The sequence below is a fragment of the Eretmochelys imbricata genome, chromosome 28 (assembly GCF_965152235.1).
Source record: "Eretmochelys imbricata isolate rEreImb1 chromosome 28, rEreImb1.hap1, whole genome shotgun sequence".
Taxonomy (NCBI): domain Eukaryota; kingdom Metazoa; phylum Chordata; order Testudines; family Cheloniidae; genus Eretmochelys; species Eretmochelys imbricata.
Window position 1 is genome coordinate 1,089,572 of NC_135599.1, and position 16,381 is coordinate 1,105,952.

General features: G+C 67.0%; 1 protein-coding gene across 1 annotated transcript; it reads left to right on the forward strand.

Annotated features, from left to right (window-relative positions):
* The first annotated feature begins 778 nt into the window (after positions 1-778).
* Positions 779-11,725, forward strand: VAMP2 (vesicle associated membrane protein 2). The gene is given in 6 exon segments (XM_077806822.1): positions 779-877; positions 7,795-7,912; positions 8,011-8,028; positions 8,031-8,171; positions 10,336-10,387; positions 11,481-11,725. Coding segments are annotated over 6 exon segments (348 nt in total). The 5' UTR covers positions 779-875; the 3' UTR covers positions 11,498-11,725.
* Positions 11,726-16,381: the final 4,656 nt, after the last annotated feature.

Below are 16,381 nucleotides of genomic sequence, written 5' to 3' on the forward strand. Positions count from 1 at the left end.
AATCTGATTCCGGGGTGGGTGGGGTGCTGCGGGGTGGCGAGTTCAGCAGGGGGCCCTCTCTCCTGGCCGGCAGGGGTGGCCCCAGGGTGGCACTAGTGGGTGCTGTAGGGCAGGGACACAGCAGTGGGTGCTCTCCCACACCATGCCCCCTGCCCTGAAATACAGCCGTTGCTGGGGCCCTCTCCCCGGTGCCCTTGGCTGCCTGGCCCCCCAGCCCTCGCAGGGACTCGCCCACCAGACAGTGCCCCATGCCCCTGCCTGCTGACTTGGGGGGCAGAGCCTCTTCTCACCCACCGCTTGCCCCATCTCCTCCACTCAGCCTCAGCTCGGGGTGGGGGGATCCCTCTGGCCTCGCCTGTGTGTATGGGACTGACCCAGCCCCATGGCTACAGGGGGCCGGGCACCTTCTGCCCTCCATGCCAGCATCTCACCTGTCCTGGGGGGGAGGAGGGGTAGAATAGGACGGACAAGGCCCTTTCTTGGTCCCCTTTTGCCCCCTCCCTTTATTGGCCCCCATCTCCCTGGTCTCTCCCCCCTTGTTGCCTCATGACCCTTTCTCACTCTTTGTCTGCCCCCAGCGTTATCTGCCCCCTCCCCCTTCATCTGCCCCCTTTGCTGCCCCTCCCCCTTCATCGGCCCCTGGGTTGCCCCGCCCCTCCCCGTGTGGCCCCGCCCCCTCGCACGGCCCCGCCCCGCGCTGATTGCAGAGGCCTCGGGTCCAGCCGCTCCCCCTCCTGGCCCCCGCCCCTCACCCGCCCAGGTGCCCGGATGTGCCAGCCCGGCCGCCATCTTCCCCGCTCGGCTCAGGGACCCGCGCCACTCGCCGAGCGCCCGCCCCGCCGCAGACCCCGGCCCGCGCCGCCGCCGCCCCCGACATGTGAGTAGCCCCCGATGCAAGAAGGGGAGCAGCGTGCAATGGTCCCCGGGCTGCATCGCCTCGGGTGCATGCCAGAGCCGGGCTCCCCGCGCCCCCGCAGGGGCTGGGCGCTCCGCCGACCCCGGGGCTCAGCAAAACGAGGGGCAGGGGGCTGCTCAATGCAAGGCGGTAAAGGGCGTGCAGTGCTCCGCGGGCTGCATAAAGCCGGGGGGATGCGAGATCCGGGCCCTTCCGCCGCCCCCGCAGGGAAAGGGGGCTCACCCACCCTCCCAATGGATGGGTGCAAGGCGGTAAATAGCATGCAATGCTCGCCAGGCTGCGTAAAGCGGGGTGCATGCAAGATCCGGGGTTCCCCCCCGTCCCCGCAGGGGATGGCAGCTTGTGCACCCTCCCAATGGATGAGCTCGGTAAAGCCAAGGCTGGGGTGTGCTCAATGCAAGGAGATAAATAGCGTGCAATGCTCCCTAGGCTGCATAAAGCGGGGTGCACGCAAGGTCCGGGGTTCCCCTGTCAAGGGAAGGGGGCTCATCCACGCTCCCAATGGATGGCTCCGTGAGGCAGGGTAGAGGCATCCTCAGGGCAAGGAGAAGAATAGGCTCTGGTGCGGGATGATGCCCGGGCTGCATCGCCCCAGGTGATTTCCTTGCCCGTTTCCCCATTTGGGGGGCTTATTCCCAAAAGCCAGGGGCCCCCGGGGCTGGGTGCAGCCGGGCAAGGGCAGGGACAGGACTAGGGGATCGATAGCAAGGAGATCGATATCTTGCAATGCACCTCTGCTTGCATTAACCCCCCCCCCCGCCCCCCCGCCCCAATGCATCAGCTAGCCGCAATCTTCCTGCCCCACCCGTGGGGGGGTCCGATCACACCCGTTGGCACCCGCGCCAGCAAAGCCCGGTTGCACAGAAAGGACCGGCGTGCCCCTGGCTGCGTTCCCTGCCATGCACGAAGGAAAGTGGGTGCCAGGGGGCTGGGTTGGGGGACCCCTGCAAAGGGGCAGGGGGAGGGCTGCATTGCTCCTCGGCGGTGGGGGCCAAGAGGCTGGAGAGAGAAGAATGGGGGGGAGGGACATAGGGCTATGGGGGGAGCCTGGGATGGGGGGGAAGAGGGAAATTTGGGGGCAGGGGCTTGTCGGGGGGGCGGGAGTCTTGTGGGGGGACTGAGGGAGGGGGGCGGGAGCCTGGCATGGGAGGGTAGCCTTGGATGGGGAGCAGAGGGAGATGGGGGGCAGAACCCTAGGATGGGGAGCAGAGGGAGAGGAGGATGGGGGGCAGGAGCCGTGGATGGGGGGCAGAGGGAGAGGAGGATGGGGGGTGGGATCCTGGGATGGGGAGCAGAGGGGGAGGGGAATGGGAGGCAGAACCCTAGGATGGAGAGCAGAGGGAGAGGAGGATGGGGAGCAGGAGCTGGGGATGGGGGGCAGGAGCCGGGGATGGGGGGCAGAGGGAGAGGGGAATGGGGGGCGGGAGCCAGGGATGGGCGGCAGGAGCATCATCCCATCTCTTCCCCCCTGCCCCAGCAGACCTAGGCAGCTGAAATCCCCCCCCCCACCATGTCATGCAGGGGTACCCCCCAGTGCCCCCCCATAGACAGGGAGCATCGGAGCCCTGCCCAATATGGGGATCTGGGGTGGGGGGGCTGCGTCCCCCATTTCTCCTGCCGGGTATTTTTAGCTCTGGGGGCAGGATGACGCTGAACATGGCTGCCCGTTGGCAGCCCGGCTCTCCCCCCGTACCCCACCCCCACACATGTTTTGCTTTCCTGGGGGGGGTGGGGGGGCGGCAGTTCTCCAGCGCCCCCCAGCCTCCGATGCGGAGGCCTTGTGGCCAGTTGTAGCCCAGCCCCCCACCAGCTGGGATCGTTTCGGGGGGGGGGTCGTCTTTTATTTTTAGAGGAGACGGGAAGGTCACGAAGAAACAGACGGAGAATGGAGTGAGCCGGGTTGGGGGGGGTAGGATGTGGGATGGGCTGGGGGATGGAGGGAGGACAGGGCAGCAGTGGGGTGTGTGATGGGGTAGGATGGGGGCGGGTTGGGGGATGGGGGGAGGACAGGGCAGGTGGTGGGGTTTGGGGGGGTGGGATGTGGGGCTGGGGGGTGGGAGGGATGGAGGACAGGGCAGCAGTGTGGGGGGGATGTGAGGCTAGGGGGCAGGTTGGGGGTGGATGGAAGACGGCAGCAGTGGGGTGTGAGGGGGTGGGATGTGGGGCTGGAGGGCGGGTTGGGGGATGGATGGAGGATAGGACAGCAGTGGGGTGTGGTGGGGTAGGCTGGGGGGCGGGTTGGGGGATGGAGGGAGGACAGGGCAGGTGGTAGGGTTTGGGGGGGGTAGGATGTGGGGCTGGGGGGTGGGAGGGATGGAGGTCAGGGGAGCAGTGTGGGGCGGGATGTGAGGCTATTGGGCGGGTTGGGGGTGGATGGAAGACAGCAGCAGTGGGGTGTGAGGGGTTGGGGGATGGATGGAGGATAGGACAGCAGTGGGGTGTGGTGGGGTAGGCTGGGGGGCGGGTTGGGGGATGGAGGGAGGACAGGGCAGGTGGTAGGGTTTGGGGGGGGTAGGATGTGGGGCTGGGGGGTGGGAGCAATGGAGGACAGGGCAGCAGTGTGGGGGGGGATGTGCGGCTGGAGGGCTGGTTGGGGAGTGGATGGAGGACAGGGCAGCAGTGGGGCGTGGGGGTTGGGATGTGGGGCTGGCAGGGCCCTGGGTATGTTGGAGGGGCATAGGGCATTGGGGCAGGGCAAGACTGTGGTCCTACCCCTCCCCAACTCAGACCCCCCTCCCCTCCCAGAGCTGGGGTTAGAACCCAGGAGTCCTGGCTCCCAGCCCCAAACCCACCAGCCCCTTCTCCCCCCACAAGCCGGGAGAGAACCCAGGCGTCCTGGCTCCGGGGTCCCTCCCTGGCCTGCAGTGGACGAGCAGCAGGGCTGCTGTGGGTCTTTGGCTGTGTGATGGCGGGGGGGGGCGGGGGGCGGCCGTGCCTGTTTTGGGGCCCCCCGGGAGCTGTGTGCGTGTTGGGGAAGGGGAATGGCCGATCTCACTGCCCCCAAACCCCTTCTCTAGGAGGGGCAGCTGCCTACCCCTCTCCCGGTGACCTCAGCCCCCTACAGCCGGGGATTCTCTGCCCACGGAAGCTCTAGGGCCCCGGGGGGGGGGGGGTCTGCACACGCCCCCAGGGATGCTCTAGGGCCCTGGGGGGGGCGGGGGGTCTGCACACGCATCTCTGTAGGACGGTGTCTGGAGCTGGGGCGTTTAACACAACGAAAACCTTAGTACAGTATAAACCAGAGAGAATTTCCCTTCCGCACATGCTATGGAGTGCGGGGGCTGGGCACCAGGACTCCTGGGTTCTCTCCCTGGCTCTGGGAGGGGAGTGCGGGCTGGTGGTTAGAGCAGGGGGGGCTGGGAGCCAGGACTCCTGGGTTCTCTCCCCGGCTCTGGGAGGGGACTGGGGGCTGGTGGTTAGAGCAGAGGGGATGGGAGCCAGGACTCCTGGGTTCTCTCCCTGGCTCCGGGAGGGGAGTGGGGGCTAGAGGTTAGAGCAGGGGGGCTGGGAGCCAGGACTCCTGGGTTCTCTCCCTGGCTCTGGGAGGGGAGTGGGGGCTAGAGGTTGGAGCCGGGCAGGGGGAGCTGGGAGCCGACCTCCTGGCTCACCCAGGCCAGAGAATCTCCCCCTGGCTGGAGGCCAGTAACTTGGGTTTGGCTAAAGCGCCCTCCCGGCCGGATCCGAGCCCCCAACGCTGGACCGCGCCCCCCGCTCCCCCCGCCCCGGGCAGCTTGTTGGAAGGGTCCCTGCCCCCCCGGTTAAACACCGGGACCCGATCCTGTTCGGCGCCCCCGGGGTTTTCTCCCCGGGCCACTCCCCAGAAGGAGCCGCATCCCCGCTTGCTCCGGCCCTCGGCTCGGTTCTGGGGCTCGTCTCTGCCCCGCGCTCCGGCGTCCTTTTGAAAAGCTGCCCCCCGGCCCCGCCGCCCGCGCTGGAAGCAGGGGCCGGTCACGGGCTAACCCACGCCGCAGCCGGGGCAAATCCCATCCCGGCTCCCCGGAAACACGGCCCCGGGGCGGGGGGAGTTCTCTGCGGATGGTCTGGTGGGCCCGGCCCGTCTGGAAATTGAATGAAAGTTGAATCCTGGCTCCCGGTCCCCTCCTCCTTGCTCTGACCACTCACCCCCACTCCCCTCCCGAGAACCCAGGAGTCCTGGCTCCCAGGCCTCCCTGCTCTAACCACCAGCCCCCACTCCCCTCCCAGAGCTGGGGAGAGAACCCAGGAGTCCTGGCTCCCAGGCCCCCCTGCTCTAACCACTGGATCCCACTCCCCTCCCAGAGCTGGGGAGAGAACCCAGGAGTCCTGGCTCCCAGCCCACCTGCTCTAACCACTGGATCCCACTCCCCTCCGAGAGCTGGGGAGAGAACCCAGGAGTCCTGGCTCCCAGCCCCCACTGCTCTAACCCACCAGCCCCCACTCCCCTCCCAGAGCTGGGGAGAGAACCCAGGAGTCCTGGCTCCCAGGCCCCCCTGCTCTAACCACCTGACCCCACTCCCCTCCCAGAGCTGGGGAGAGAACCCAGGAGTCCTGGCTCCCAGCCCACCTGCTCTAACCACTGGATCCCACTCCCCTCCGAGAGCTGGGGAGGGAACCCAGGAGTCCTGGCTCCCAGCCCCCACTGCTGTAACCCACCAGCCCCCACTCCCCTCCCAGAGCTGGGGAGAGAACCCAGGAGTCCTGGCTCCCAGCCCCGCCCTGCTCTAACCCACCAGCCCCCACTCCCCTCCCAGAGCTGGGGAGAGAACCCAGGAGTCCTGGCTCCCAGCCCACCTGCTCTCACCACTGGATCCCACTCCCCTCCCAGAGCTGGGGAGAGAACCCAGGAGTTCTGGCTCCCAGCCTCCACTGCTCTAACCCACCAGCCCCCACTCCCCTCCCAGAGCTGGGGAGAGAACCCAGGAGTCCTGGCTCCCAGGCCCCCCTGCTCTAACCACCAGCCCCCACTCCCCTCCCAGAGCTGAGGAGAGAACCCAGGAGTCCTGGCTCCCAGCCCACCTGCTCTAACCACTGGATCCCACTCCCCTCCGAGAGCTGGGGAGGGAACCCAGGAGTCCTGGCTCCCAGCCCCCACTGCTGTAACCCACCAGCCCCCACTCCCCTCCCAGAGCTGGGGAGAGAACCCAGGAGTCCTGGCTCCCAGCCCCGCCCTGCTCTAACCCACCAGCCCCCACTCCCCTCCCAGAGCTGGGGAGAGAACCCAGGAGTCCTGGCTCCCAGCCCCGCCCTGCTCTAACCCACCAGCCCCCACTCCCCTCCCAGAGCTGGGGAGAGAACCCAGGAGTCCTGGCTCCCAGCCCACCTGCTCTCACCACTGGATCCCACTCCCCTCCCAGAGCTGGGGAGAGAACCCAGGAGTTCTGGCTCCCAGCCCCCCCCTGTTCTAACCACCAGCCCCCACTCCCCTCCCAGAGCTGAGGAGAGAACCCAGGAGTCCTGGCTCCCAGCCCACCTGCTCTAACCACTGGATCCCACTCCCCTCCGAGAGCTGGGGAGGGAACCCAGGAGTCCTGGCTCCCAGCCCCCACTGCTGTAACCCACCAGCCCCCACTCCCCTCCCAGAGCTGGGGAGAGAACCCAGGAGTCCTGGCTCCCAGCCCCGCCCTGCTCTAACCCACCAGCCCCCACTCCCCTCCCAGAGCTGGGGAGAGAACCCAGGAGTCCTGGCTCCCAGCCCACCTGCTCTCACCACTGGATCCCACTCCCCTCCCAGAGCCCTCCCCAGTGCAGTCCCCGTTTGCTCTCTCCCCGGCACTTGGTCGTTTCCCAGCTGATCGCAGCCTACCCCTGCAGGTGGGGATCAGTTCTAGGGGTTCATTCCCCGGTGCTGCCCCAGCAATGCCCCACAGCCCCCCTGCCCAAAGAACCAGGATAGAGGGGCACCCAAGGAGCTGGGGCGGCTGCGGGGAGAGGCTGGCTACGGGGCAAGATTTTGGGGGTACTGGCAGTTCAGGAGTGGGGGGCATCTATGGGGTGGGATTGAGGGGCAGTGGGGCACTATGGGGCAGGAGGGAGGGGCTATGGGGGGATTGAGGGGTGCTGGCAGCGCAGAGGGGGCTATGGGGCAGGATTGAAGGGCTATGGGGTGGGATTGAGGGTTGCTGGCAGCGCAGAGGGGGCTATGGGGCAGGATTGAAGGGCAACGGGGTGCTATGGGGCTGGAATGAGGGGCTATGGGGTGGGATCGAGGGGTGCTGGCAGCACAGAGGGGGGCTATGGGGCAGGATTGAGCGGCTATGGGGCGGGATTGAGGGTTGCTGGCAGCGCAGAGGGGGCTATGGGGCAGGATTGAGCGGCTATGGGACGGGATTGAGGGTTGCTGGCAGCGCAGAGGGGGCTATGGGGCAAGATTGAAGGGCAACGGGGTGCTATGGGGCTGGAATGAGGGGCTATGGGGTGGGATCGAGGGGCGCTGGCAGCGCAGAGGGGGGCTATGGGGCGGGATTGAGGGTTGCTGGCAGCGCGGCGAGGGGGCTATGGGGCAGGATTGAAGGGCAACGGGGTGCTATGGGGCTGGAATGAGGGGCTATGGGGTGGGATCGAGGGGCGCTGGCAGCGCAGAGGGGGGCTATGGGGCGGGATTGAGGGTTGCTGGCAGCGCGGAGGGGGGCTATGGGGCAGGATTGAAGGGCAACGGGGTGCTATGGGGCTGGAATGAGGGGCTATGGGGTGGGATCGAGGGGCGCTGGCAGCGCAGAGGGGGGCTATGGGGCGGGATTGAGGGTTGCTGGCAGCGCGGAGGGGGGCTATGGGGCAGGATTGAAGGGCAACGGGGTGCTATGGGGCGGGACCGGGGGCAGCGCCCGCTGTGGCTGGCCGTGTTCGGGGCTGTTTCCCCCTCGCGGGGTCACCGTGACCTTTGCCCTCTGCCCCCCCCCCAGGTCGGCCCCCGCCGCCGCGCCCCCCGCCGCCGGAGGAGAAGGGGGTGGCCCCCCCCCACCGCCCCCCAACCTCACCAGCAACCGGAGGCTGCAGCAGACCCAAGCCCAGGTGGACGAGGTGAGCGTGGGGGGTGGCGGGCGGCCTCCGGACGCCTGGGTCCCTTCCGCGGGCGGGGCCCCCGTGTCTGACTCTCCCCCCCCCCCCCCGCCCCCCAGGTGGTTGACATCATGCGGCGGTGAACGTGGACAAGGTGCTGGAGCGGGACCAGAAGCTGTCGGAGCTGGACGACCGGGCGGACGCCCTGCAGGCCGGCGCCTCCCAGTTCGAGACCAGCGCCGCCAAGCTGAAGCGCAAGTACTGGTGGAAGAACCTCAAGGTGCGGCCCCCCCCCCGCGGGCCCCCCCCGTCTCTCCCCCCCCCCCCCGTGGCCCCCCTGTTCCCCCTGCGGCCCCCCCCCGGTCTCCTCCCCCCCGTGGCCCCCCGCCCGTCTCCCCCCCCCCGTTCCCCCTGTGGGGCCCCCTGTTCCCCCCGCGGCCCCCCCCGCGTCTCCCCCCCCGCGGGCCCCCCCCGTGGCCCCCCATCTCCCCCCCCGGACCCAGTCCCCCCCCCACCCCCACATTCCCCGTCACAGCCTCCCCTCCCTGCGGCCTTCCATTCCCTCCCACAACCCTCCTGTCTCCCGACACCCCCCCCCCCCACAGCCTCCCGTTCCCACCCGCGGCCCCCCTGTCTTCCCCCCGTGGCCCTCTGTCTCCCCCCCATTCCCCCTGCGGCCCCCCCGTCTCCGCCCCCCGTTCCCCCCGTCTTCCCCCCCCCGGTCTTCCCCCCCCGTGGCCCCCCTGTTCCCCCCGCGGCCCCCCCGTCACCCCCACATTCCCCCCCCCCACATTCCCCATCTCCCGACACCCCCCTCACAGCCTCCCCTCCCTGTGGCCTTCCATTCCCTCCCACAACCCTCCTGTCTCCCGACACCCCCCCCCCCACAGCCTCCCGTTCCCACCCGCGGCCCCCCTGTCTTCCCCCCGTGGCCCTCTGTCTCCCCCCCCCATTCCCCCTGCGGCCCCCCCGTCTCCGCCCCCCGTTCCCCCCGTCTTCCCCCCCCGTCTTCCCCCCCCGTGGCCCCCTGTTCCCCCTGCGGCCCCCCCGTTCCCCCCGCGGCCCCCCCCGTCTCCCCCCCCCGGACCCCCACATTCCCCATCTCCCCGACACCCCCCCTCACAGCCTCCCCTCCCTGCGGCCTTCCATTCCCTCCCACAACCCTCCTGTCTCCCGACACCCCCCCCCCCCGCAGCCTCCCGTTCCCACCCGCGGCCCCCCTGTCTTCCCCCCGTGGCCCTCTGTCTCCCCCCCCATTCCCCCCGCAGCCCCTGTTCCCCCTGCGGCCCCCCCGTCTCCCCCCCCGTTCCCCCCTGTTCCCCCTGCGGCCCCCTGTGGCCCCCCGTCTCCCCCCCGCGGCTCCCCCGTCTCCTCCCCCGTTCCCCCCGCGGCCCCCCGTTCCCCCTGCGGCCCCCCCGTTCCCCCCGTGCGCCCCCCGTTCCCCCCTGTTCCCCCTGCGGCCCCCCGTCTCCCCCCGCGGACCCCCGTTCCCCCCCACAACCCCCGTCTCCCCCGCGGACCCCCATCTCTCCCCACGGACCCAGTTCCCCCCCCACATCCCCCGTCTCCCGACACCCCCTCACAGCCCCCCCCTCCCTGCGGCTTCCCATTTCCCCCCGCAACCCCCTGTCTCCCGACACCCCTCCCCCCGCCCCCGCAGCCTCCCGTTCCCCCCCCGCGGACCCCGTTCCCCCCCCCCCCCACAACCCCCGTCTCCCCCGTGGACCCCCATCTCCCCCCCGCGGACCCAGTTCCCCCCCCACACATCCCCCGTCTCCCGACACCCCCCTCACAGCCCCCCCCTCCCCGCGGCCTCCCGTTCCTCCCCACAGCCCCCCTGTCTGTCGACGCGGCCCCCCGTTCCCCCCCCGTGGCCCCCCCATCTCCCCCCACAACCCCCCGTCTCCCCGACACCCCCCTCACAACCCCCCCCTCCCCGTGGCCTCCCGTTCCCCCCCCCACGGCCCCCTGTGGCCCCCTTCCCCGCACAGCCCCCCATTCCCCCTGTGGCCCGCCATTCCCCCCGCAGCCCCCCCCATCCTCCCTGCAGCCCCTCATCTCCCCCGCTGCCCCTGACCCCCCCATCTCCCCCTGTAGCTCCTGACGCAGCCCCCCATCTCCCCCCGCTGCCCCGACCCCCCATCTCCCCCTGTAGCTCCTGACGCAGCCCCCCATCTCCCCCTGCTGCCCCTGACCCCCCATCTCCCCCTGTAGCTCCTGACGCAGCCCCCCATCTCCCCCTGCTGCCCCTGACCCCTCCCTGTGGCCCCGCTGATCTCCCGTCTCCCCCGCAGCCCCCTGACACCCTCATCCCTGCCACTCTCTGCCCCATAGCTGCCCTTCCTGGCTCCCTCTGACCCCCTACCCTCCCCCATGGCTCCCCTCCTGGCCCCAAGCCCCTGCCCCCCACCTTCCCCTGACGCTCACGGCCTCTCTCCCCACAGATGATGATTATCCTGGGGGTGATATGCGCCATCATCCTGATCATTATCATTGGTGAGTGGGGGCTGGTGGGGGGGGCGGGGGCGCGTCGGGGCAGCATGTGACCCCCACCCCCTTGGGATATGGGAGAGGCAGCTAGGCACCTTTCATGGGGGTGTGGCAGCAAGGAGGTGGGGCTGCCTTTGGCCCCACCCACAGACTGGCCCCGCCCACAGCCACCCGCAAGATGGCAGGGAAGGGTTGCTGGAAGGGGCGTGGCTTTCCTTAGACCCGCCCACCATCACACCTGCAATACTGAGAGGAAACTGCTGTGAAGGATGATGGGAAGGGGTGTGGCTTCCCTTAGCCCCACCTACCCAGAGACCCACCATGCTCCCCTTAGTGCAGAAATAAAAGGGGTGGAGCTTTTTTTCACCCCACAGGCCCCGCCCACTGCTGCACCTACACGGTCCAGCCAATAGTGCAGAAATAAGATATTTGAGGGGGTGCGGCTTTCTTTGGCCCTGCCCCCAGCCACCCATCCTACTGCAATGAAACAGGCACAGGGTTATTGGGAAGGGGTGTGGCTTGTGAGGCCCCGCCCACAACCGCAGCTGGACGCTGTGGGGTGAAACAGGAGAAGGGTTATTGGGAAGGGGCGTGGCTTTCTGTGGCCCCGTCCACATGGTGGCAAGTAGCCTTAGCACAAAGGAGCCAAGTTAGACCCGGATGGCCTGAAATTTCCTTCCCTCGCTCCCTGGACTTCCCCTTCTCCAGCTGCTGGAGTCTGCTGGGTCCCCCCCACACGCTATTCTTCCCCCCGAGCCCCTTCTGTATTTTTGGGGCACCCATCTGAATGAAGCAAGAGAAATGTCCCATCTCCAAATGCCACTAGCTCCCCTCTCCCATCCAGTTCACCCATAGACATGGCAACATCCACCGCCACCATTAGGTTCCAGGGTTAACACTCACTTGAGATAAACAGGGAGACTTCCTCCTGTCCTAAACTGTGCTGCTTCCTGTAGGGCTCTTAGGCTGTCCTGGGTCCCCAGAGGTGGCTGCATCTCAGCGCTGGGCAAGGGGTCCCTGGGTCACCAGCCGCCCCGCCCCAGAGGTGGCCGCATCTTAAACTAACTCCCCTCTGCTCCCGTCTCTCTTTCCTTTCCAGTTTACTTCAGCACTTAATGGACCCTCGGAAGCCAAAGCCCCCCCCCTCCCTCCCCCCAAAGGAGCTGCGGCCGGGAGAGGCGCGAGGGGCTGCGACCCCCCCCCCTCCCATGATGTCAGCCATATCTTCCAGCCTCCCCCCCCTTCTCCCCCGGGCCCCCCCGTGGCATGTGTGTGTGTGTTGCGGTGCGTGTGGCCGTCCTGTATAGGCTAACTTATTTATACATATATACATATTCTATATTTTGTCTGTTTGTAGATTTATTACTAGATTTACAGCTGTCATGGACCCCACCCCCAATACCTGCTCCCCACCAGTGTTTTCAGTGTCTACTGATTTAATTTAAATATTTTAAGGACCAATCCCCCCCCACACCCCCCCAAAAAAAAAGTAAAATAGGGGGAACCCAGAAGCCTGAGAAACTCAAGCGCCCCCCCCCCCCCCCCCCGGCCCTTTCAGAGCGATGCCGAGCAACGCGAGAGCCGGGTCCCCCGGCTTGGCTGTGTCTCGGCCCCTGTATAAATAGCTGCCCCACTCCAGAGGTGGCCGCATCTCAGCGCTCCGGGGAGGGGTCCCTGTATAAACAGCTGCCCCATCCCAGAGCTGGCTGCATCTCAGTGCCGGGCGAGGGGTCCCGGGATAACCAGCCGCCCCGCCCCAGAGGTGGCCGCATCTCAGTGCCGGATGAGGGGTCCCTGTATAACCGTTACCCCGCCCCAGAGCTGGCCGCATCTCCGTGCCGGATGAGGGGTCCCTGTATAACCGTCACCCCGCCCCAGAGCTGGCCACATCTCAGTGCCGGATGAGGGGTCCCTGTATAACCATCACCCCGCCCCAGAGCTGGCCGCATCTCAGTGCCGGATGAGGGGTCCCTGTATAACCATCACCCCGCCCCAGAGCTGGCCGCATCTCAGTGCCGGATGAGGGGTCCCTGTATAACCATCACCCCGCCCCAGAGCTGGCCGCATCTCCGTGCCGGATGAGGGGGTCCCTGTATAACCGTCACCCTGCCCCAGAGCTGGCCGCATCTCAGCGCCCGGGTGAGGGGTCCCTGTATAACCATCACCCTGCCCCAGAGCTGGCCGCATCTCTGTGCCGGATGAGGGGTCCCTGGATAACCAGCCGCCCCGCCCCAGAGATGGCTGCATCTCACACCATGCAAAGGGGGGGTGTCATAAGTGTCTTTACCTTCCTCTTCTCCCCCCCCACATCCCGATCCACCCCCTTCCCTGACCCTGTGAGGTTTTGTAACATTCCTGGATCTGTACTGTGCAGTCTGGCTTTGGGGGGGGGCTGGGGGTTGCTCTTCCTACCCCACACCTCATGTGTGGGAGGGGGCAGTGTTGTCACACCCCCAGCTCCAAGCCCTTTAAGAGTCTTAGGGTGGGGGTTGCATGGGGAAAGGGGGGGAGCCCCTAAATCCACCCCTCCCCCATGGCCCAGCGGTTCAAGCTTCTCTCCTCTGGGGGTGGAGAGAGGGGGCAGGCTGGCTCCCCATTAACTTTCTGTCTGACCCCAGAGAGCCCCCCCCACCCAGCAGCAGGGCCCAGGCCTGGCTGGGGCAGGGGGGGCTCGGTGATCCCGTAGCTGGGGGGGGGGGGGGGGCTGGATAAATCTTGTCTTGGGGAGGGGGAGAAGCAGTCACAGCCCAGAGCCAGCGACTCCTTCCCCCCACCCCACCTCCCCCCAGAGTGTGGGCACAGATGGGGCATTCCCCTCCCCCACCCGCTAACGGGGGGGGGGGGTTCCCTGGTGGCCAGCAGGGGGCGATCCCTGAGCAGCTCTGCAACGTATCCCTGTGTCCTGTGATGAGTGACCCCCACCTTGCCCTGTCCCTCTCCCCCAGCCCTTTGAGGCAGTCATCTGCAGCATTAAACCTTCCCTGCTAGCCCCATAGCGCTAAACCTCTCCCAGCTCCGAGACAGCCCCATAGCACGACCCCTCCCCCCGCCAGCCCCTACAGAACGATCCCCCCCCCCCACACACACACCCACTGAGGAGATATGACGTGTGACTGTGTCCCTCTGCACTCTCCGTGCCGAGTGTTCGCTGGGGGGGGGGGGCGGATTGGGCCCCCCCCCCCCCGCCAGCTTGGAGGGACATGGGCGCGGGGTCCCCCTACGAGGCCCGCTTTGGAGGGCGCAGCCTGGCGGTCCTCTGCTCCCCATCTGGAGGGAACGCGGGCGCTAAGGACCTGGCTGGCTCTGCCCCCTGTGAGGCTGGCTTGGCAGCGGGGTGCCCTGGGGGTCCCTTCAACCAGGCTGCGTGGATTGTGAACTGCTGGGGAACAGAGAGTGGGGGGGGCAAATCCCAGGCTGTGTTTTCCCTGGGCCGGGGGGCAGGTGTCACTGCTGCCCCTCGGCTTTGGGGGCACAGGGTCCACCGTGCCCCACGGTGGGACCAGTGCCCCCTAATTCTAAAGACACCTGGGATGAGGGGTGGAGGGGGGGCAGAGCTGGCTGGATTCCCCTAGGCCTAGCTGGAGGGGGGGGGGGTCGGCCTTGCCCCCCACGCACTCCCCAGCAGCAGGCGGGGGGCGAGGCACCCCCTGGAGGGAACGGGGAGTGACTTTATGCTGTGAAAATGTACAATAAATGTCCTGTGGAGAAAGCCCAAGCTGCTGTCCGTCTGTCTGTCTGTTCTGCCATCCGTCCTGGGGAGGGAGCCCTGGATAATCAGTCGCCCCAGAGGTGACCACAACTCAGCGCCGGGCGAGGGGTCCCTGGGTAACCGGCTGCCCTGCCCCAGAGGTGGGTGCATCTCAGCGCCGGGCGAGGGGTCCCTGTGTAACCGGCTGCCCTGCCCCAGAGGTGGGTGCATCTCAGCGCCGGGCGAGGGGTCCCTGGGTAACCAGCTGCCCTGCCCCAGAGGTGGGTGCATCTTGGTGCTTGGTCCCTGTCTAACCAGCTGCCACGCCCCAGAGGTGGCTGCATCTTGGTGCAGGGCGAGGGATCCCTGGCTAACCAGCCGCCCCGCCACATATGTGGTTACATCAGCACTGGCGAGGGGTCCCTGGATAACCAGCCGCCCCGCCCCGCCCCAGAGGTGGCTGCATCTCTTCTGTCCACACAACCCCCTTATTTCTGGAAATAAGGGGGTTAGTGTCTGAGATTCACCGCACCCCCTCCTGCCACGAATCCCACTACCCTCTGAGAACCAGGGGGAGAACCCTGGAGTCCGAACACCCAGGTCCAGCCGCCTCCCTCCCCGCAATCACTAGCCCCCCACTCCCCGGGCCAGGATTGGGGCCTGGTCCCGCTTTGACCCAAGCGGCTAGTGAAATCTCAGCGTCCCGGGACTATTCCGGTTGGACGTAGGGCCAGCTGGCGTCGGCCGTTCTGGGACCTGCCCTCCACTTCCAGTGTGCTGCTCTTCCAAAATCCGCCCCAAGCCTCTTCTCCCGCTCAGATGCTGGGGGGGGTGCCCTTCCCGTAACCCCCCCTCCCCCGGGAATGCGTTTGGCTTCAGGGGCCTCATGCCTATCAATCTCAGTGAGGTTTTAACTCAACCCATAACAAGGTTTGGCCCAGTTCATAACAGAACCCAGGAGTCCTGGCTCCCAGCCCCCCTGCTCTAACCCACCAGCCCCCACTCCCCTCCCAGAGCTGGGGAGAGAACCCAGGAGTCCTGGCTCCCAGCCCCCCTGCTCTAACCCACCAGCCCCCACTCCTCTCCCAGAGCTGGGGAGAGAACCCAGGAGTCCTGGCTCCTCTTCCGCACAACTGACCTTGTTAAAAAACCAGAGCCTCCCACTCACGCAGTGGAGCTGGGTGAGTGCCAGGGCCTGCCAGCAGGGGGCGACCTTCCCCACTGCTAGAGAAAGGGGGCGGGGCCATAGCCCCATTCCCACCTGGCTACAGCTGGGACCAAGGGAGCCTTGACTGGTTCCAGTGCTGAGCTGGGAACTGGAACCCAGGGGGACACTGGGCAGCACCCACGCCCACGGGCTCTCTTGTGTCTGGAAGCCAGGACTCCTGGGTTCTCTCCCTGACTCTGGGAGGGGAGGGGGGTCTAGTGATTAGAGCAGGGCGACTAGGAGCCAGGACTCCTGGGTTCTCTCCCTGGCCCTGGGAGGGGGGTGCAGTCTAGCGACTGGCTAGCACGGACCCATCCATTTCACTCAGCCCCCCCCGCCCATGCGTCCCCACGCCCAAAGCCTTTCACCCCTCGGCTAACTAAACTGGCACAGATCACAAGAGAGCGAGGGCAGGGGGAGCCCTGAGGTCCCTGCAAAGGTGAGCCCAGCTGGGCATCGGTGCCCCACGCTGGACAAGAAGGCAAACTCCCCCCACGGGCCCTGCCCATCTGGCTTAGGCGGGCAGGGCTGAATGCCACCTTGCTCCAGGCAATGAAAAGGGACGGAGGGTTGGCTGGGTCGGCTCTTCCCTTTGCCTACAGCTGGGCAAGGGCCCAGCGGGCACCGCTGGCCAAAAGAGCCTGATCTCATGGGCGCAGGGCGGGCTCCACCCGGATAAGCGCTTGAAGAATCCACCGATTTTTGCTTTGCCCGCTCTGAACGCTGCCTCAGCAACCAATCTCCACCTCCCCTCCGCTTTCTACGGCACGCCTTCGGAATCTGGCACCCAGGCCCCCTGATTTCTGCACGGCATTTCCCTGACTTTTGTGTGGTACACACTGAATTCTGCATCAGCTTGCCCCGATTTCTCTGTCACCTGCTTGATTCTGCACCCGTTCCCCTTGCCTTGTCTCACCTGCTGAATTCTGCATCCAAATTCCCCGATTTCTGTTTCACACTTACTGAATTCTGCATCCAAATTCCCTGATTTCCCCATCACCGACACTGAATTCTGCATCACACACCCGATTTCTGTTTCAAACATACTGAATTCTGCACCAGTTTCTCCTGCTCTCTAAGTCACACTTACTGAATTCTGCACCCA